Source organism: Lycium barbarum, chromosome 5 (genome assembly GCF_019175385.1).
Source record: "Lycium barbarum isolate Lr01 chromosome 5, ASM1917538v2, whole genome shotgun sequence".
Taxonomy (NCBI): domain Eukaryota; kingdom Viridiplantae; phylum Streptophyta; class Magnoliopsida; order Solanales; family Solanaceae; genus Lycium; species Lycium barbarum.
This window is the reverse complement of record NC_083341.1, coordinates 142059718-142082087: the sequence shown is the minus strand read 5'-3', so window position 1 is coordinate 142082087 and position 22370 is coordinate 142059718. Positions and strand designations below refer to the sequence as shown.

General features: G+C 34.1%; 2 protein-coding genes across 3 annotated transcripts; both read right to left on the bottom strand.

Annotated features, from left to right (window-relative positions):
* Positions 1-62: 62 nt before the first annotated feature.
* Positions 63-3732, bottom strand: LOC132641996 (uncharacterized). Of its 2 annotated transcripts, none has more exons than XM_060359188.1 (4): positions 3399-3732; positions 1356-1445; positions 1177-1285; positions 63-510 (listed from the first exon to the last, which is right to left on the bottom strand). In XM_060359188.1, exons 1-4 carry the CDS (start codon positions 3649-3651, stop codon positions 372-374), a joined length of 591 nt encoding a protein of 196 aa, XP_060215171.1. In that variant the 5' UTR covers positions 3652-3732; the 3' UTR covers positions 63-371. The 2 variants fall into 2 exon arrangements, with proteins under 2 accessions (XP_060215171.1, XP_060215172.1); XM_060359189.1 differs by having other exon boundaries at positions 1177-1273; positions 3399-3730.
* A 785-nt stretch (positions 3733-4517) lies between these two features.
* LOC132641995 (uncharacterized) lies at positions 4518-9455 on the bottom strand. The gene is made up of 5 exons (XM_060359187.1): positions 9253-9455; positions 7213-7345; positions 6387-6511; positions 6119-6265; positions 4518-4912 (listed from the first exon to the last, which is right to left on the bottom strand). The coding sequence occupies exons 1-5, from the start codon at positions 9424-9426 to the stop codon at positions 4778-4780; spliced, it is 714 nt and encodes a 237-aa protein (XP_060215170.1). The 5' UTR covers positions 9427-9455; the 3' UTR covers positions 4518-4777.
* Positions 9456-22370: the final 12915 nt, after the last annotated feature.

The following is a 22370-nucleotide window of genomic DNA, read 5'->3' as shown; positions in this document are numbered from 1 at the left end:
ATCAGTAAGTTTTAGAAATGTTAACAGATTTAGCTCAAGAAATGGTGTTTAGAAGAAAGCACTAGGTGCAAAACTTCACTTTTTTATATAATCAATATGCCACTATCAAGCTCATAGATTACTAATGCAATGTATAGACAAGCTATTGAACAATGGGCAGAATGGACCTCGACATAATTCTACTGCTTATACTAATAGCTTCTGATGTATTGAGGCTTTATCAAACTCCCCGTTTCTGCAGAAACCTATCGTGAATTTTCACCATTAAGGTTCAATCATCACTCTTTGCATCATCCATTTGCATTCTTGAAAATTTGAAGAGTGGAAATTGGAACCAACATTGGTGACAAAGGGTACATATATAGTTGTATTCATTCTACTCCTGCCTTCTGCTTCAACATGGCGATGAAGCTGTCTCTTTCTTCTGGTGTCATTCCTGCTGTAGAGCAATCTCCAACTCCCCACTCAGCTCCTCGTAGGCAATACTTGTCTTGAATTGATTTTTCGTTCCTGAAAAATACACGAACAGTTACCATTTGGTTGATGCTTGATGTCATCTATGCCAGTTGTTGTCATATATACTTCAAGAAAATGAAAGGAAAACATATTATAGCTTTTGAAAACACAATGCACGATGCAATCTCATGAGACAAGAAAAAACCGGACAATCAACCTTCACCTATTAGCAGGGGTGGATCTATATGGTCCTAAGTTGAATCCCCTTCATCGAAAAAATTTAGTGCATGTTGACGCGGGATGCTTTGTGCACCGGGCAGCCCTATTTTATAAAGCGGGTAAAGACAATATTTTCTGTATATATGAAAGTTGTTAAATCCCCTTGATGTCAAATTGCTTTTTGTTTCACGTTCAAACCCCTGATGTGGCATTCTTGCATTTTTCTGAATCCCATTGTTAAAATTACTAGCTCTTCTACTTCCTATTACAAGTTAATCATAACCATAGAAAAGGAAATGCACAGACTGACAGAAGATAGTCAACCCTCCTCCAAGCAAGCAGTTGAAATCACTATTAGAAACAAAGACAATATTGAAAGTTTCCAAGTTTAACCAGCATACTGAAATAAGCATATTGTAATAATATTAGCATATAACATATTAGAATTGTAATATGATCTATTAACCAAAAAGCTAATCATTCTGAAAAGGAAGAAATTACTTCTCTTTGTTTTGCTTGGATTTTTCAAGTAACTGTTTAAGCAGGGGCGACTCTTTGAACTTTGCATCAAGTTCTGCATACCTCTTCTGATTATTGTCTGCAAGAAAAGCTATTTTTTTGCATATCATCATACTGCATAATGTCAGCAGAAATATTTTACAATGTATTAGTGAATATACCGTTCCACCGATTAAGAAAATCAATCTTAGGCAATTCAGGTCCAGGAACTGATTCTATTCCGGTTGAACCCGAAAGAAATCCAGCATTAGCTGCAATTGAAACACAATAACATAGTTTTAGCTTTCAAGCACTGACAACTGAAAAAACGAAAGAATCATGTAAATTCTATATCCATTACATAGAAGCAAATAGGAACTCAGTTTATCACGAGTCCTACTGAAAAAGTATTCAAAAGAAATTAAGAGAATCAATTAAAGTAACAAAAGCGTTTATTAATCTTCAAAGTTCTTAGCAGGGCCACCTGTCAAAAAGGTGTGTGGCTTCTAACATGGTTCGAGATATTTCTATATGTCCATAGGAATTCAATAACTTAAACTTCCATAGCATCTCAAGTTTATATCAATTTATCTTGCTAAACTTATACACTTCCTAGTTTAGCAAAACTCTGTAGTAACTTTTAGCAGTTAATCAATATACATGCTAAACCATAATAAAGACTTCATCTGCATGACAACATTTTCCTGTTCTCTTGAATCTCAAATGGTATTCAATAGCATTTGGCTTACTTCCATTAGCTAAAATTCCTAGTGTTGATGCAATATCTTCATGGATAATTAGTAAAGGAAAACAAAGGGAACACTCAAAACAAGAAAAGAAGGCTACCTTAGATCAATAAGTGTTCATTGCTCCCATTTGGGACCAATATAGTGCCAAAGCTCAAAATGCAGATGAGACAATATAAACTAAAAAGCAAAGACGCCAACCTAATTCTTCCCCACAAATAGCAAAAATCAGAATTATTAGATGGTTCTGCAGAGTGTTTATGCTAAATCTCAACATTCAAGAATTTCAAAAACTTCTCCTATCTGCAAAATGTTTCTACTAATCAGAGGGTATTGGGGAATGGTACGGTGGGTGTGAAAGCCTCATATCATTCTGTCAATGAACTAAGTTGTAATGTCAAACTAATTGGGACGGCTATATGAATCCTCTATAGTCATTCCGCTCTACGTGGTTCCATTGTTTCAAGGCTTCATACACACAAAAATCACGTCATCGTGTATGAAGCTAAAAGCATTAAACAAAAGAGGCTACTTAACTTTTCAATGTGATATTTGTAAAACAAGCTAAACATATATAAATGGTGGAAAATACCGAAGCCACATATTTTGGGTTCCATATTAGACCTATGTCACTTCATTTATTGGTGTGGTTTGGCAGAAGTGTAGGCCTTATACTAGACTAAGAAGCCTGTTATGGGGAAGCTCTAAATCTAAAAAATATATGGCTAGGTCCCCTCAACCTAGGCAAGTGTTCCATTCAACTGCCAGCTGTAGGACCAAAAAAACTAGCCAATTCAATTGTTCTAGTAAAGTTTTGCACTATTACGGATAATTTTCTTTTTCTGATGACGGTAGTGTTTGGGTCAGCTTGCGCGCAACTCGACTAATTCCAAAAGATACCTAATACCTCCCACCAACACACATACCGAATAACTCTGCCCACCAAGGCTTGGACAGATGGGAAGAACTATGATGGATAAAAATTACACTTATAAACTCATTATCTAAACGCTTCTAAGCTTATTATCGCTCTGAAGCGTTCTTAATTTATGCACAGGCGAGTATATTTCTTAGAATAACCTTACATCAAGGCCTCACAACTTCTATCAATTAAACCAACTAATGTCAAACTAGATGGGACGACTACTTGAATCCTCTATATTACATTCCGCTCTATGTGGGTCCTTTGTTTCAAGGCTTCATAGGTAGGGGTAGATGTAGGCTTGAATATACGGATTCAGCAGAACCAGTAACTTTGGCTAGACCTTATATATGTGTTAAAAACTTTACTAATTATGTACAAAAATTTAATTCAGAACCAAGTTACTGACATTTAAGGTCGTTTTCCTAAAATTCAGAAATCATAAAGTTCAAATTCTAGATCCGTCTATGTTCATGACGCACACAAATAACTGTAGAAACAAAAAAATACCACCATAACAAAAGAGGCAAAAGAAAGATAAATCAAGATAACATTACCAGGAGAGGACCAGAGAAGAATAGCAAGGCAAGCAGAAAGTGGAACAAATGACTTCTGTAAAATGAAGTTTTCAGAAGGCAATTTAAGTGAATAAGAGAAAAGATGAGGAGCTTTTTTAAGGGAAGCAGTAATAGAAGTTCTTGTTGGTTTTCTTTTAAAGCCATGGAAAACTGATGGAAGTGGCTGAATATTGAAGCTAGTTGATGGAAATTGCTTGACTGATGTTGCCATAGGTGAAATATGAGTAGTCATACTTCTTCTGATTTTGCTCTCCTTTTCACTAGGCCAAAAGTAGAAGCAAAAGTAGAAGATAGGGGCGATCAAGAAACAAACGGTCATCATTTAGTTTCAACTAAATGGAAGTGGTAGTTATCTTGCTGGGCTTGGGCCATCATTTGCTCGTTGGGCCATTACAAGCTTTCGAACAAGCTATAGTCCGAGTCAACAGATAAATCATGACGATCTCATATGATTTTTGAGTAACCCAACAGGACAAATATGTTGCTTAGCATGAGGTCCTATCAATTTGTCATGACATGCATGCCATCTTTCTTAAAATGTTTTTTTCTCTACTTTGTTTGTAGCTTTGAAATAGAAGATCTAATATCGCTTGTGAGTAATTCAACAGGACAACTAAGTTGAATATAACATGAAGTCATACCGATTTGTCATGAATTGCATACTGTAGTTGTCAGCGTCACTTTACCATCTATGCCTCTCAACTTAAAGGGTATTTTAGTTCCAAAAAAAATCATTAAACTCGTATACCTTTTATACAAATCACCCAAAAACGAATGTATCTCCTTGGTTCATATCACGTTCAAGGATTGGCCAAGTATTTGCTAGTCCTTTAACAAGGGCAAGTGCACGGATGGCTGATTTTAGGATTCCTATTTAAGGGATTATCTAAATTTATAAATTTTTATAAGTTTAGCATTTGAAAATCAACTTTGAATTATGATACTGACGTTGAATTTTTTTTGGATCAGAAGTTACAGACTACAAACATACAAATCTAAGTTACAAGCTTCAGATGTATTAGTCAGAAGTTAGCTTGCCAGTTTTATTTTAAAGATTGTCTTGCAATCTCAAACTCCACAATGTAGAGCACAACAAGGAGCCAAGAAAATTAATGATGCCTTGGAGGTCATTCTGAAAGGACAGAAGTTAATGTACATTAAAGAGGTTGAGAGAAACTTAAAAACAGTGAAGAATGTATTTTGCACCTAGCACCTCTTGTTCAAACTTTCTGAAAGGTCAATAGTACATATCAATATATCGTATCCTCAGGGGATGAAACATATCTGTTTAAGTTAGCAGAAAACAATACTGTAAATTAGTTGGCTTGCATTTTCTGATAGGCTATGAGGTCGTCGAGTTATCCTTCAAGCATCATCTTTGCAGCATCGACCAATACTGGGCGAAGATCATTGGAAGCTCGACCAAGCACAGTGTAACCTTCCTTGCCCTCAATGTCAACATTTGCTCCATGTCTTATGAGGAGCAAAGCTACCTGTGTAAAAGTAATCACGACGTGCATTATTATTTGTTACAAAATGTCGTTTATGTAATGTCGTAATATTATATAGAAGTTTTGGCTCCTTAAGCATGTTCTCTACAATCAAAAGTTTTTGCAATAATCGCAAGCACAATTATGAATAAAAAAATACCAAATGTATTCCAGAGAGTATCAGCACTTCAGCAGTGAATTCTTCAGCTCACATAAATTTCATTTGGGAAGAATACTAACATCGATGAAGTTCAAGGTACACTCAAAGGGACTCTTGAGGCTTGAACATTTTTGTAGTGCTTGGTTCCAGAAGCACACAACCAATTCTACGACAAAGATACGTGTGTCGGTGTGTGTATTTATAAGGGTGGAGTTTGGGCCAGTTTGCGCCCCTCAAACAGATCCATGGGTTACCTGCTACCTCCTATCAGCATGCACATACTGGGCAACACTGAGGAAAAAAATTACCTTATTTTTTCTTGGGATTTCAACCATGGTCTCTCAGAGCATTTCCACTACACTGACCAACTAGGTCACGACTTTCGATGCATCAATATAAAATGGGAAGAGATATTTGTTTTTGCATATCAGTAATATGAATAGAGTTAAAGAATCACCCAACGAAAAGTAGCATGAATATTAAAGACATCATTAGCATCCACCTGATGTGGTGCCATTCCCATGTAACTAAACGTAGCATGAATAAGTTGGATGATTTCTGGTGAGCTTTTCGGAGAAATACTTCACAGGTGAGTAATCCAGAGTTTCATACCGAGTTTCTAAGGGAAACAACTTTGTTCAAATATAAGTTGGTTTCATAGGTTTGACCGCAGCATAACAAACAAAGAAGAGAAAACGATTGAACTGTTATTTCTTTCCCAAATAGGGAAGTGGGTGGAAGTAGTAGAATTACGAGAAAGGAGTCGCAAAAGATGAAGGAACCTTCCTCAGACCAAATGAAAAGGTGTAATACTTAAAAAGGGCGAGATATCTGATACTTGACATGCTTAAGTATTCAAAAAAAGAAGAAAGTAGATCTCCCTATCACAAAAAAATTATTTAAAGATCTCTCCCTATCACAAAAAGATTATTTAAAGATCTCTGCACTATTAACTTGTAAGATATTTATGACCCTTCTGATCTATATAGCTCATGAACAAGATTAAAGACATTTAACCTCCGTGAAGGAAATAACTTCGGCACAATTACCTCTTTATTGCCACATACAACAGCAGTCATCAAGGGCGTTTCGCCTGCCTTGTCAACTTCGTCAACTTCAGCGCCTTCCTCAATTAATAGTTCACACAGCTCAGAGTTCCCCGTGCTAGCTGCACGATGCAATGGGGTGCATCCTACCTATATCACATGTTAATAAAACCAATAGCAAGACGTTATGAACACCCTAATTTTCACATATAATTGGAACCATAATAAGCTTTCCAAGGGGATGAGCAGTTCCAAGCATAAGATAGCATGCCTTGTCTTTTGCATTGATTTTAGCACCATGTGAAATCAAAAGTTCAGCGATTTTCACTCGACCCTTGCTAGCAGCATAGTGAAGAGCAGTGCGGCCACCATCATTTTTCAGATTTACATCAGCACCTATTTACAAATATATTCACATTTACTATCACAAATTCATGGATCGACCATTAAACGAGTGAACTGAATTAATTGAAACTGCCTAAAAGATGCTGACAAAAGCAGGTACGCATTCACAGGTCACCCCTTCCGTGGGAAGGCAACAGAGTCCTCGTAGGATATACGAGATTAAAGGTAACAAAAACATATTGCTGATATAAGGATAACCTTCTTTCATCTTACAAAACTACACTGCAATAGATTTTGTGAGAAGGGGGAATCCTGCTTTGATATTGGAGAATAGATGCATTGGCACAAACTGAGCACAAATTATTTCAATTCAATTTCTGCTGTGATTCGTTTGATTTTACTAGATGGCTGACCCTTGTGATTGGATATCAGGTAGGCAAAATGCAAAACATTTGTATATAAGTCAACACTCAACAAAAACTAATGCTATATTTTTTACTGTACATCCATGATCCATCTGCTTTTAGCACATCAATTCAATTTCTTCTACTCCTTAAAATCCACAAGTCAATGGAATTACTAAACAGTAAACACAAATTAATTAAACTCCAAAAGGCTGATAGTTCTAGAGAAATCCATTATCTTAAATGCATAGAAATCTTTCAGATCTTTTATTTTCATTTTTGGTCATACCGCTTCCAATTTTGAAAAGATAAATTCTTTATATGCCAGCAAATTGTTATACTACTCACCTCTGCTGAGCAGAATCTCCACAATTTCCACATTACCACTGCTTGCTGCAGAGTGCAATGGGACCCAACCTTCTTCATCACCACTATTTATACCACTCGCTGAGGGATCAGCAGCTGCAAGAATCTTCACCACCTAATATACAATCACCAAAACCCAAATTTCACAAACTTATTACTTCAACCCCGATATTCAACATCGTAAACATCCCATTCAGGAATTAGATAGAAATTATACACTTTCTATCTCTCCCAATTTGTTTGACTCCATTTCTACTTGGAAAATCAAACATAACATTCTTTACTATGATTTTTCAAATGTTGAAAGATATTTTAACTGTAAAAAATGTGATTTAAATTAGTCCCTCTTTTACCCAAATATATTATTTGTCAACACTCTACCCTTATTGAAAATCGATTAGACTAACTTCCAGAACTAGATATGGCTAGACTAATTTATCTTTCCAAGTTAAAAAATCAGATATCTGAAAACTACACAAAAGTACAATAAGTTACAATTCCTTGTATCAAATTTGTAACATGATACACTTTAAAACAAGAGAATTAGTTTAAGCGTGCGCAAAACGGCTGAATGACTTACTTAAAGAAGAAAAATACAATTTCAAAAATATTGGTTAAAGTTCACAAAGTTTGAATCTTCGACAGGGAAAAACACCAAACATGTTGAGACTAGGAGACTAGGACAGTGTTATCAAAAGCGAAAAGCGCAAAAAAGCTCTAAGGTCACCTGGGGCTTTAAGCGAAAGCATGGGCTTTAATGAAAAAAGGCGCAATGGTGCGAACACATAAATATATATATATATATATGTTTAGTCCAAGACTAATAACAATAAGCATGAATAACAAATGTACGGACAAAGAAATCGTAAAAACATTATGATAAAGTGAAATATCATTTATCTAGTGTCACCTCATCAAGAAAGGCTCATTGGCAAGCAAAAGTATGTCTTAGAGCCTTGATGATGACACTGAAGCGCACATAAAGCGACGCGAAGCGCTCAACATGTTTTGAGCCTCGCTTCAGGGCTAAAGCGCGCTTTAAGCTTGCCTTTGACAACACTAGACTAGGAGAGTCCTAATTTCAAAAAATTAAGAAATCAACGAGTGAATTCTCATCAAAAATAATTCTCGCACTCTGAATTCCGCCAATCTTTTTTGGGACAAAGGAAGTACAAAATCCCAACTTTTTCTCATTTAGGGTGTGTTCAGTATGGAGGAAAACATTTTCCGAAAAATATTTTTCAATTTTCTTATATGTGGTTGGTCAAAATTTTTTAGACAACATTTTCTCTAAGAAAAACAAGTTCCACAAGTGGCATTTCAACTCGATTGTCTCCTTCCCACCCTGGAACACCTCATCTTCACCCCCACCCCAATCTCACCACCCACCACCCCACTCTCAAGGGTGGAGCCTGTTAATGTCTAGAGGGTTCACCCCCTTCGGCGAAAATTACTCTATATATAAAAGGTTAAATTATTTTTTATGTATATATAGTAGATGTTGAACTCTTAGCTTCTTTGTTTGTTTACTACTCCCTCCGTCCCAAAAAGATTGTCTTACTTTCCTTATTAGTTTGTCCCAAAAAAATTGACATATTTCTATATTTACAAACATTTTAACTTTATGAAATGATTTATAATCACACAAATACCTAAGGCCTGTTTTGAACCACATATTTCAAAAGTCTTATTTTTATTTCTTAAACTTCGTGTCAAGTCAACGTAGGACAATCTTTTGGGGACGGAAGGACCACACAGATACCTACCACATATTTCAAAAGTCTTCGCTTATTTCTTAAACTCCATGTCAAGCTAAACTAGGATAATCTTTTTGGGACGGAGGAGTACTTTACATTTTTAAACTCCCTGAGTAAAAATCCTAACTCCACCACTGTCCACCCTACCCCACCCTCCACTTCCCATAGTATTTGTCTAAATTAAATACAAATACTTTTAGGATAATATTATTTTTACTTACCTACCAAACACAAAGAAAATAAGAAATAAACTTATTTCAAGAACCTGGGAGTGTCCATTAGAGACAGCAACGTGAAGGAGAGAACGAGCATCTTCATTACGAAGAGAAAGGGCATTGAGGAGTTGTTCTTCTGTAAGTGATTTGAAGAATGAATAATCACCACATTCAGCACCTTTGAACAAATCTTTGTCCTTCATTTGACCTGATGAGGGTTCCATTTTGGATTTTCAGATAACTCAGAATTTGCATATATGTAGTAAAGGGTAATATGGGAATTTCAACTTCCTATTTCTTACCAGTCAAAAAAGAAATTATGAAACTCTGACAAAAAAAAAAAAATGAATCTTGTGGTCTTATATTAATAAAATGTGCGTATAATGTATTAAAATATTATTTGAATCTCATGATATTGTTATGTATGATGTTTGAATTGTCAACTTAGTTTTGTGACGAATCAAAAAGAAAATTAAAACACTTAAATCGGAATGGCCGGAGTATAAATGAAAAAGAAAACGTTGATTCTTTTCTTAAGATTAAGAGATAAAGTATCGAAAAAAGCCTCTAAACTATCACGTTCGTATTAGTTTCATATTTTAAACTATATGCGTAGTTTACCTAACCCATACATTATAATTTTCAGATGCTAACCCCCCCCCCCCCCCCCCACACACACACACACACACACTGATTTGGCACGCCTTAAAGGAGTCAAAAATTGAATGACAATTTTACTATATCATTCTTTGAATATAATAATTGCAATATTTTGAAAAATTCATTGGAAAGTGATTATAGTAAATATTAAGGGTTAATTTAGGCGCCAAGTATTAAATTCTTGATTTTCTAAAATAGATGAGTAAAATTGGAAATCTATTCAGTATATAAGATAAGTAAAAATAAATCGAAAGGAGTACCTAGTTTACGTTACCCCTGAAATATAACTTTGAAATATAACTTTCAGGTGCTAAAAACCCATCGGCTTGACATATAACAAAGTGTGTGTAGAGTAACCACATCCTTAGAGGCGCGAAGGGAGAAAAAAGCCATCTACGTAGCTTTTACAACGACTAATTAAGTCATGAACTAATCAAAATAGAGGACGGAGACATAAAAAGAACCTGTGAATATATAGATATGTTCTTCAACCTCTCAAAGTTTAGAGGTTTTTTTGTTCACAATACTTAATTTACACCTTTCAATCGAAAGACACGATAACATAAAAGTTTATAGACTGAAATCACTATGAAATCGAACTAAATGAAAACTCATATGCTTTAATTTCTCTACAGCGAGCTCTCAGCGAAATGGGATAAAGTGGCCTCCCTTATATTTCTCTCTTTTGTCTTTTCTTATCTCCTAGTTAACTTTTAATTCATTTTTTACTTTTAGCTTTTAATTTTCTTTACTTTTACTTATTCAGTTAGAATTTATATAATAACTAAACCTATTAAAAATCTAAACGAAATTTAAAAAACAATTTGTTAAATAACACATGTAGTGCCATTTGACATTTCTTTTAAAGATTTTTGGGAGGGTAAATACACTTACATAACATAAAATGTGCAAGAGGGTTTAGCACATGAAAGTTATAGTTCAGAGATAATATAAATTAGGCATAATTTAAGTATGAAACTTATAAAAATGTGATTCTTTAGGGTGAGGTTTCTTTTGAGCACCTTAAAGTTATAGTTCAAAGGATATCGTAAACTAGGCATAGTTTAAATATGAAGCTAATAAAAACGTAACAATTTAGGAAGGTTGATGTATTATCTTTTTTTTTTTTTTAATTCAAGTATTTGAAACACGCTGACTGGCTAATTCATTATGTGGGACCGTTTAAGAGGGAATCACTCTTTGCCTGAACTTTCTTCCAAAATTTCTGGTTAAAAATGAAGAGATCTCATATCCCTTCTCTACATCCCTTAGTTGTACAATAAGAAAATTCTGACTTTCTCTTTATAAAATGAACAAGTATTTGAAACTCACTTAAATGTAGAACCATTTAAGAGGAAATCAGTTTCAGAAAATAATGTGGTGTAGGATAATTGTTATTTGGAGTTATAACAACTGATACTCAAGATATCTTTGTATAATTATAATTTCAAACAACACTCTTGTGATAAAGAAGTTAGCAATTTTTCTAAGCAATGGAAGAATCCAAAAAATGGACCTCCCGTGTGTTCAAATGAGGATAATATGTCGGGATTCTTTCCCTTTAATCGCTACCACTACCATAATGTTGCAGTTGGTGGTAAAAAAGTAAGACATTCATTTTTAATTAAAGATTACGGATTCGAGTATTGAAAATTAAGTCATTTTTAATTTTTCGATGCAAATTCGGATTAGTCAAGCCTAAAGTAAAGGCCAGACATCGGACGAAAACCAAAAATCGCTCCTCCAATTAAAGTCTCTCTAGTCACACCTTCGAAATAACTAATAAATCAAGATCTATAGGGATAAATCAAACATTGATTGCTCTATTAAGAACAAAAAGATATTCTAAATTTATTGCGATAGTATATCATTCTCAAATGAACAAAAAGATGAACATAACTACATATATTTAATGAAAGACACTATTGAAATTTCTTGAAAATTCAAAGAGAAGTACTCAGTTGAACGGCTGTTGGAAATATAAAAATATCATCAACTTCTTGATGGTGCTGGAGTTGACGGAATCCAGCTCTTCGAGTGATTCTTCGATGAAAAAAGAATTTGTCAATATGTCTTCAAGAGCTTTTCAAACTACATTTGATATATGAATAAGTTAGTAAACTTGGAAAAATTTAGTAATGAGATAACAATACCTTGATCAAGTAGAATTCGAAGACGATGTTATAAAAAGAATGGAAATCTAACAAGTCACAAGCTATATAAAGAATAATGATAAATGAATTCAATTAAAACAAGAAAAGATTGAAAGTGAATAAACTTTATTAAACAAAGAAAAAAACAAGTGAATAAACTTTATTAAACAAAGAAAAAAACAAGGTGAACCCAAAGGGGTGACCTGAGAACACAAGTATATTTGGTCCAGCAATTAAGAAAAGGACCAAAATGCACCTGTGTTCCAAGGTTCACTCCTCTGGGGTGCACCATTGTTAAATCATTCACAATAATGAGAATACATTAGCATATGTTGGCCTTCATTTATAGTGCCCCTTGTGAACAAATTGCAGCATCACAATGTGGTCATTCTATCAACACAAGGAGAATATACATACTATGTTGTCATATCTCTGTAATCATTGTAATAACTGGTATAATATTTATAACACTGCTCTAAACTTCTTAATAAACAAACGTCATAAAGTAATAGAAATAAGGAAAATTATCGTATTTTACGGCGTAGCTAAACTTTCTCTAACATGTGAATTGATTTTATTTATACTTCTCCTAGTTAAGCATCTATTGAAGGATAACATAGTAAGTAAACACATTCCAACTAATTTACTTATTACATCGCCTTGACCATTTTAAGGACCGTTAAGTAACTGGACCAATGCGAGATGTATCAAGGGACGGAGTTAGTGGGACGAAAGGGGGTTCATCCGAATCCCTTCCGTCAGGGGACGAAAGGGGTTAATCCGAATCCTTTCTGTTAGAAATCATATCGTACATATAAGTTCATTTACTTTTATGTATATATAATAAATGTTGAATCCCTTAATAAAATTATGTCTCCGCCACTAGATGCACCATTGCATTATCTCAATATGGTATTACAAGTACAATTAGAAATGTCCATTTTAAACCATCAACCTCTCACTCACTCTTTATGATTTTTCTCCTCTTTTTCTTGATTTGTTTTACATAGTCACTCGTCTTTCTTTTTTTCGGTTTCTCATTCGGTGTTTGGCATTTGCATTGGAATCCGACTAAATTCGAATTCGCGCCAGAAAATCCCACATTAAGGGTTAAAATGTTCCCTAACAAAGGCAACTCCGTACCCAGAGGGACTCGTCTTTCATACTTAAACATAAGCTCAACTTATTTAATTATAAGTTTCTTATTCAATCCAATATCCGATCCATAAAATCCTTTTACATGCCAAAAAAATGGCCAAATTTAACTTATTCCATGTATTGAACATCCTAAGATACACAAACACTACAGAAAATAACGTTTACAGTGACGATCCTCTGTGGGGCCTACTTTCCAAAGATAAGTCTTTAGGTTGCAGTTGTGAGATGCTACCTACCTTAAATCAATTTTGTTAATTTTTGTGACGAGCATAGTTGCCACAACTGCTAATTCACCTTTGATGAAGTTGTCACTGAAAATATTATTTCTTGTAGTGCTTAAACATATAAAATCAATCATTTGTCGGTTCACTCTTAATTGAGATTCCACTTTTATTTTAGACAATATTAATTCATACTTATCAAAGATTAGTACTTTTAGAGGGTGAATTGTATAACGGAGTCTCGTTCTAATAACGCAACATCCTTTTTGCATTATAGGAGTGACTTATGATTGTGACTGTATTTAAAGTTCCTTTTCAAGAGTAATTTTTTTCTCTTTCTTGATATTCCCCGATAAAGCTGATCAAATGCAACCACAAGTTGAAGTTGATATCATGACTACAATTATAATTCATTAATATTACATAAAGAAGTTTTTCGTTTTGAATAATCATTTACTCATATTGCAAAGCTGGATTATTTATTTTTTGGGGGTAAAGGCAAAGCTGATATTGATAGTAATTCAATTTTTGGCTTTATACGTGGATTTGTTTTTAAACAACTAGAGAGGAGGTTCAGAGCAAGCTTGAAGGAGAAGGAGACATATTAGGCTTAATACGATATATTAATTGATTATATTGAGTTGGTCTAACGTAATGTAGATAACTTGATAGGCTGGATTGAAACAGATTGAGCAGCTCCAATACCAAAGTTGGAAGCGAGAAGCATATAACAATAAAACATGACTTGAGACAGAAGTTGTGCATATAAGCTTATAAAATTTGCCTCTAATACCATGAGATAGCCACATACTTCAACATGGTTTAAAATCGATATAGGTCATAAATTTGAGTCACAAATGTTCAACAGAATTCTCACATGCTCAGCTCATGAAAAAAAAAAGGAATCAATCCATACGTGAAGAGGCATTGTAAACGACAAATTTTGCTTTTTGAAAAATAATCAAGACTCGAAATTAATTTTAGTAACAAATGTCGTATTTGATTTCAAGTATAGTAAGTGTTATAACTCGATACTTCTCCTATGATTCTTCCCAACAATAATATAAATTATGTTGAACTTGAAGTTGATTTTGATTCAAGAGCTTGAATAGTTTGGTCTTGAATCTTCGTCTTTGAATTTGAATTATTCGCCATAAACACTTAGAATAGTTGCTATGAATAATGAATATAGATTTCACTTTACAAACAAATAATCTTCACCTTGAGACCACTTTGAATCTAGAGTTATTTTAGTCTTGATCCTTGAATACTTGGGAGTAGTATATAAATGCTTGAACATCTATAGCTTTTAGAGAAATTTGTGGCATTTGATCCACAAACTCTTTTCTGCTTCTTGTTCTGAATTTTGGTCCTCTTCTACAGTTATGAACACTTTATTTATAGTTGTAGGGAATGGTATAGCTTGTGTGATTTAATTGGTTCATTCGAACTGACCAGTAACATTCATCAACAAGCTCCAATTTAATTGATCAATACATGTCATCTACACAATTCTATTGGTTATTTGATTTGACTTGGCATATCACCTTTTCTTGGCTCGTTTATTTGACTCAAATTACCACATCATTTGACATAGCATGATCTAAGTTTTAAGATGGGATAGAGGTCATTTGGACCTTGGGCTAATAATAATGGCTCATTACTTGTCGCCCAACTAAAAGGACTAGGTCAATGCATTTGGACTTTTTATTTGGTCCATATGTGTTAGACTTAAATAATTAATTCAATTGTATTAGCTATAATATCTATTTGGATTATAGTTTTGAATTTAAAAAATTATTTTATGGATTTGAATTCAATAAATGTAAATGCTTACGGGCATGTGGAAGATTTAACTAGGTAAATAAAAAAAATTCTCCATTAATTTAATTTTTTAGATGAAACGGTCACATATCAACGTCCCAAAGAGAATAAAAACAAATAAGTTCGACTACATAAGATCCTAAAAATCCATCAAATACTTTTGAAACACATTATCTTTGAAAGAAAGGATGTAATAAATGATAAATTTAAATAAAGATGCTCAGATCGTTCTTTCTTGAAGTCAAACTGAAATAGGGTATCCTAAGGGCGATATTGCAACAACTGATGGGGTCGTTGTGTTATAAATAAAAAGATATTCTAATATACCATTTCAAATGAACCAAAGAAGGTGAACACAACTAAATGTATTTAATGAAAGATCCACTGCTGGAATTTCTGAAACTTTCGATGAAAATATCCATTGAACGGCCTTCAGAAATAAAAAATTATCAAAGGCTTCTTGACAGTGCTTGAGACTTGCGTTGACGAATTCCAGCTCTTCGAATGATTCTTCGATGAAGAAAGAATTTGTCAATACGTCCTGGCAAATTTTCAACTGCATCTAATACATGACATGAATAAGTTAGTATAACAAAGATTAAGTAGTAAGATGACAATACCTTGATCGAGCAGTATTCGCAGACGACGTTGTAAAAAGAGTGAAAATCTCGCAAGCTATAAATAATGAAAGAAAGTTGAGATTCCAATTGAAAAATTGAAAGAAAAAAAAAACAAGAATTGAATGACAAAAAAAAAAAAAAAAAAAAACAATTGGTGATCCCAAAGGGGTGACCTGAGAACACAAGTATAATTGGGTCCAGTAATTACAAATCAAAAAGACCAAAATACACCTGTGTTCCAAGGCTCACTCCTCTGGGGTGCACCATTGTTCATCATTCACAATAATAAGAAGATATAAATAATGCATATGTTGGCCCTTTTTATAGTGCCTTCCTTGTAATGTAATTGCAACATCACAGTGTGGTCATTCTATCAACACAAGGAGAATATATATATATACTATGTTGTCATATCTCTGGAATCATTGTAATAACCTAGTATAATACTCATAAAACTGCTCTAAGCTTAATAAACAAAATTCATAAAGTAATAGTAGTAATAAGGAAAATTATCGTATTTTACGGAGTAGCATGTGAGTTGATTTTATTTACGCTACTCCTATATTAAGCCCCGACTATCTTTCGAAGGATAACATAGTAATTAGAAATTAAGTAAACTTTTTCCAATTCGTAATTTACTTATTAGATCGTGTTGAGTGTTGACCATTTTAAAGACTGTTAGATAACTGGACCAATGCGAAATGTATCATGGCAGAGCCAGTGGGGCGAGACTTACTAAAAAAATCGGGATTTTGGACCAAAAATTTCGACCACACGAGGTCGAAAAGGCTTTTATTTCGATCAATTTTTCGACCACACGCGTAGGTCGCTAATCGGTAGGTCGAAATTTTTTTTCGACCACATGTGGTCGCAATCACATTCTACCGAATTTAAGGGAAAATTATTTTCGACCACATGTGGTCGAAAAATTATTTTTATATTAAATTATATATTTAATTTTTTCGACTACGTGTGGTCGAAAACATTATTTATATTTAAATATAAAAAAAAATTATTTTCACAATTTCGACCACATGTGGTCGAAATTGTAAATTGGGCCCAGATTTTCGACTACATGTGGTCGAAATCTGGAAACCATATTGCTAAATTTCGACCACACGTGGTCGAAATTGTATTTTTCTGGGTACAATTTCGATCACATGTGGTCGAAATTGTGAAATATCTAGGCTGATCTGGAATATTTTTTCCAGCATTTGCCTGTTTTTGACATCCCACTTGCCAATTTTGAAATAACCAAATTCATCAACCAAAACAGTCATCCAATTCATCAACAATTCAACACAACAACCATAAACAATGTTCAAACATTTGAACACTTAAACATTGTCCATTCAAACACTTAAACATCATAAACTACGTTCAAACACTTAAACATCTTAAAATTGAAAGTACTTCTAGTTCAAATTAAAACTACATTCAAACCCTTAAACATAATATACATATCCATTTAAACATAGCAGAATTAGAATCCAAAAGCACATTAATCAAAAAGGTAAATGTTCAGTGTTAAAGACATGATCCGTATCCTCCCCACTAGAATCATCGATAAGAGCATGATTTATGTCAGCTTGTGACCAACGTCGTCGACCTTGGGAAGGTCGGGGTTGGCTAGGAGGCTGTGACCTACGAGCATCCCCAGGACACGGGGGAATCAGAAACAACCGCGAATTACGTAAGCTATTAATCTGGGCTTGCATACCCAACATCCTGGCCTCCGAGGAATTAAGTGTTCTTGTTAGCAGGTCAACTTGATGCTTCATAACTTCATACTCCTTAGGATCAACTGTCCCATCATCAGTAACACCTACGGCTTCAAGGGCCGACGGGTATCGACGAAAGGCTCGATTAGGCATCCCATAAATTGTCCCATGCCTTGTTGGGGGAGCAACCTTCTCAATCCATTGTTGCTGTATTAACTCGTCGGTCATCTACGTGGTACTTGGCTGAGTGGCTCGAAACTCCCCAAAGTGTTGTTGAAATTCATTCTGAAATTAAAGGATACAATGTTAATAGTCTAATTTAGTACAAAATAATATATTATTATTGTTAACTAACAACTTACCCAAGTTTGCTCAGCCCTTGGCTCAACCCATCGGTCTGTACCATCAGCGTTCTTCTCCTTCCTCGTGTGAGTAATCTTAAAGATCTCATCTTGAGGTACCGCCTGACCCCTCTGGAGCTCGTACAAACAAATCAAAATTAACAATTAAAAAAGTCCGCAAAAACAGTCTAAAAAAAAGTCCCAACAAAAAATTCGCAAAAAACTGTCAAAAAAAAAAGTCCCAAAAAAAAACAGTCCCGAAAAAAAAGTCCACAAAAACAGTGCCAAAAAACAGTACAATAAAATGACCAAAAACAGTCCAAAAAATGACCAAAACAGTCCAAAAAATGACCAAAACAGTCCCAAAAAAAATAAAAACAGTCCGCACAAAACAGTCCACAAAAACAGTCCCAAAAAACTGTCCAAAAAACAGTCCGTAAAAAAGTCCCACAAAAACTGTTCAAAAAAACAGTCCAAAAAAAAAACAGTCCCCAAAAACCAGTCCAAAAAAACAATCTAGCAAAATAACTAAAACCATCCCAAAATTGAACTAAAACAGTCCCAAATAACTAAACCAACACGGTCCAACAAAATCACCAAAACAATCCCAAAAAATAAAGAACCAAAACGGTCCCAAAAAATAAAGAACCAAAATGCGGAGCAGCAGAGCCAGAATGCGGAGTGAATCCGTCAGAACATAAACCCAACCTAACGTTACGTGGTTCAGCTGCAAAGTTTGGATAGGTTCTATTAAAATGCTTCCAGGCCTCACCATCCGATGGATGACACATAACACTCGGTGACCTTCTATTTTCACTGTGCCATCTCATATGAGGAGCAGAGCTATTAGATGCATACAACCTCTTTAACCTTGGTATTAGAGGTAAATAATGCATCGCCTTAACAGCCACTCTCTTCCCGCTACGTGTATCCCTAAACCGTTCACTACCACAAAACTTACAAGATTCTAGATCGACGTCATCATTATAGTATAACATGCAGCCATTTTCACAGCAATCAATTCTCACCGACGAGAGTCCCAACTTAGATACCAATCTCTTTGCCTTATAGTAATTATTGGGTATCTCTAGAGTCGGGTCAACCAATTCATGCATGAGGTCAATCACAGAATCCATTGCCCCTTGGGGAACATTATTATCTGCTTTGATACTCAATAATCTAACAGTGACAGATAATTGAGAGTGGGTAGAACCATCATGTAAGGGCCGACTAGTTTTTTTAAACTTTTTATAAAAATGGCTGGCCTCTTCATTGGGAGGTTCTTCAACATGGCCACTTGATTCAAAGCCCCAATGCATGCCATAACCATCCTGAACCATGTCGTGCATTCTATAATTATGTACATTAGGTTCTACCATCCTACTACGTTCACCCACAACAAAGTTCTGAAATTCACCCAAATTGTTACGTGTTTCTCCATGACTAGTCCAAACTGTATAATTATTTTTAAAACCTTTTTCCATTAGATGTCACCTCACAATCTCTGGGGTCTTAAATTTCATACATTCACATTTAGAACAAGGACACCTAACCACACCATGAATTGTAAAATCCTCAAGTGTTTTAGCATAGTCAACAAAATCATAAACGCCGGCTACAAATTCATTCTTCAACCCAAATCGACCAGGATTAGTTCTATCGTACATCCAACTACGAGATTCCATCTACATAAATTGCAAAAAGTTTGAACTTGTTAAATCATATTTAATTTATATGATTAGTAAAAGAATTTTATTTCAAAGTATAACCTTCCTACCTGTAATGCGCAGTTTGAAACTAGATAGATAAAGTACCTAAATCTTTTTAACTTTAATTAATAACTACATAATAACCACTCATGTATTAACAACTAGAAAAAACAGTACAAAAAAAAAAGACCAAAAACAGTCCAAAAAAAAAAACAGTCCGCAAAAAATAGTCCCAAAAAACAGTCCAAAAAATGACCAAAAACAGTCCCAAAAATTAACAAAAACAGTCCCAAAATCTGAACCAAAACAGTCCCAAAAAAATGAAACAAAATACTCCCAAAAAAATGGACCAAAACAGCCCAAAAACTTTGCTAATTGACAACTTAAATTTTGCTACCGAAATATACTTCTATTTTTTTCCATTGACATACTGGAGAATACGTATAACCAACTAGGGAAAAAAATAATTAGTAATGAAGAGCTAATTAATTGTGTCTAAATCTACATAACCAAAGTAAACCAACAAAATAATGGTTGATCCTGATTAGCACTATGTGGTTCATATAAGCTGTCTTACCTTGTTAAGGACTTAAACTATTGATAATACTTCAAAAAAATATAATATTGGGCGGAAAACAATACGTGCTTAAGTACACAATAGCCTCAATAATGTTAGCACTTCATAATGGAAAGAAAAAATAAATAAAGAGCAATAAAATAAATAAAGAGCACATAAATAAAGAACCAAAATAAATAAATAGCACATAAATAAAGAATCAAAATAGTCCCAAAAAAAGGGACCAAAACAGCCCAAAAAATAACATTCAATTTCAACTCAAAATCCAAAAAAAAAAATAACATAAAATAAACCCTAAAACAAATATTGAGCACTAAATAAAGTTATCAAATCTACTAAATATAGAAGGTAATGTAGCTAATAACATGAGATTATTATGCATTGGTAAGTGTTCATGACATTGGAAGAAAAAAACGTACCTGAAAATGCAAGGGCTGCGCCACCGACGGTGGACTGGCGGTGGTTGGAAGGCGGTGGGTTGAGGGTGTGGGCTGGTGGGGCGGTGGGCTGGTGGTGTGGGTAGAGAGAGGAGAGGGAGAGAGGTGGTGTGTGTGGGTAGAGAGGGGAGAGGGAGAGAGGAAAGAGAGAGAAAGAAAAAATCTTCAATATGAAAAGTAAAGACTAGGGGTGTTCATGGTTCGGTTGGGGTCGGTTATTGATTAAAACCATAACCAAACCAATTTAGTCGGTTTTTAAATATCTAAAACCATAACCAAACCAAATAAAATAATAACCACTGGTTTGGTTATTGTCGGGTTGGTTCGATTTTTCGGTTTATGACTAGCAGCCATGAGACTTATCAGTAAAACATTAAAAAGTTGAAAAAGACATGTCTTTTTTTTTATTCAAACGATAACTTTTATTTATAGTTTAAGGTTGAATGATATACATCATGGAAACATTTTCACTATTAGTGATAGTATAGTACTCAAGTTACCCAAAGTTGCTAAACTATTACATATAGAGCTAAAAACTAACTTAGTAGTGGTTGCACCATTTTTGTCATCTTAATACACATATCAAGAAATAAAGTAGAGCATAGGTGCTTTTAGTTGTTGTTACAAACATACATATTAATTAAACATAAAGACTACCTAAAATTAAAATGAAAATATATGAAATAAAAAAACTTTGTGTAATGATCCCAAACTTTGGGGCAATACTTGCATTTTGCCCTCTATTCTCCCATTTTATTAAAAACAACTGTGTGTAATGATCCCAAACTTCAGATGTTTTTCTATCATTATCCCCAAGACTAGGGTCTCGACTACAAGGAGTTGTTTTTTTCTGCTTTTTAGGAGGATTACCCACGAAAGAAGTATTAGGGCATTACTATGTGCTTGAGTTGCAGCAAATGTTGATGTTACTGAAGTATCTTCTATAGGAACCTCCAAATCTACAACCTCTGTCCTTTTCGTATGAAAAATATTAGAAGTTTCGGACCCATTCAGACAAGAAAAAAGAAAAGTATAAATTCGGAAAAAAGAAGAAGAAACAACCTAAAATCAAATGGCTGACAAAGAAAGGCTAAAAATTTAAGTTAAATACATTAGACTCTAACGTGAGCTTCTGTTAGTAGGTTTACACTTAACACTTAAAGAGTTAAAAGACTTAAAGACATGAGCTTTGACATACTCTTAAAAACATGGACCTTAAACAATCATGTGAAATAAGTAGACCAAAAATCAAATTAATGATTAAAAGGTATAAAATATTTATAATTATTTATGAAAAACTAATATTATACATATAAATAATTATAAAATTTATGTATATAATTTATCGGTTTGGTTCGGTTATTTTTTAATAGAACCATAACCAAACCAAATATTATTAGTTTTTAAAATTTAAAACCAAACCAAACCAAATGTCGGTTTTTTTATTCGGTTTGGTTAAATTTTCAATTTGATTTTGGTTTTAACCAAAACCGTGAATAGCCCTAGTAAAGACCAGCCAGCAGATGTGTATATATAAATGTGGTCCAATTTTCGACCACATGTGGTCGAAATTTGTTTTTTTTTTTTATTATTTTTAATTTAAACGTTTCCCATTTATTATTTATACAAAATTTAATTTCGACCACACGTGGTCGAAATTATATCTTCATTTTAAAAAATCGACCCCGTGTGGTCGAAATCCTACTGAAAATAAAACAAAAAATAAATTCTTGATTTTTCGACCGCG

Excerpts from the sequence above, each read along its gene's own strand:
- LOC132641995 (XM_060359187.1), bottom strand. The coding sequence starts at position 9,426 with ATGGAACCCTCATCAGGTCAAATGAAGGACAAAGATTTGTTCAAAGGT. Across the intron at positions 6,512-7,212 it reads GGAGATTCTGCTCAGCAGAG|GTGCTGATGTAAATCTGAAA; the intron begins GTGAGTAGTATA and ends ATTTGTAAATAG. Across the intron at positions 4,913-6,118 it reads TTGTATGTGGCAATAAAGAG|GTAGCTTTGCTCCTCATAAG; the intron begins GTAATTGTGCCG and ends ACTTTTACACAG.
- LOC132641996 (XM_060359188.1), bottom strand. The coding sequence starts at position 3,651 with ATGACTACTCATATTTCACCTATGGCAACATCAGTCAAGCAATTTCCA. Across the intron at positions 1,446-3,398 it reads TCTTCTCTGGTCCTCTCCTG|CTAATGCTGGATTTCTTTCG; the intron begins GTAATGTTATCT and ends TTTCAATTGCAG. Across the intron at positions 1,286-1,355 it reads TTTTCTTAATCGGTGGAACG|CTTTTCTTGCAGACAATAAT; the intron begins GTATATTCACTA and ends GCAAAAAAATAG.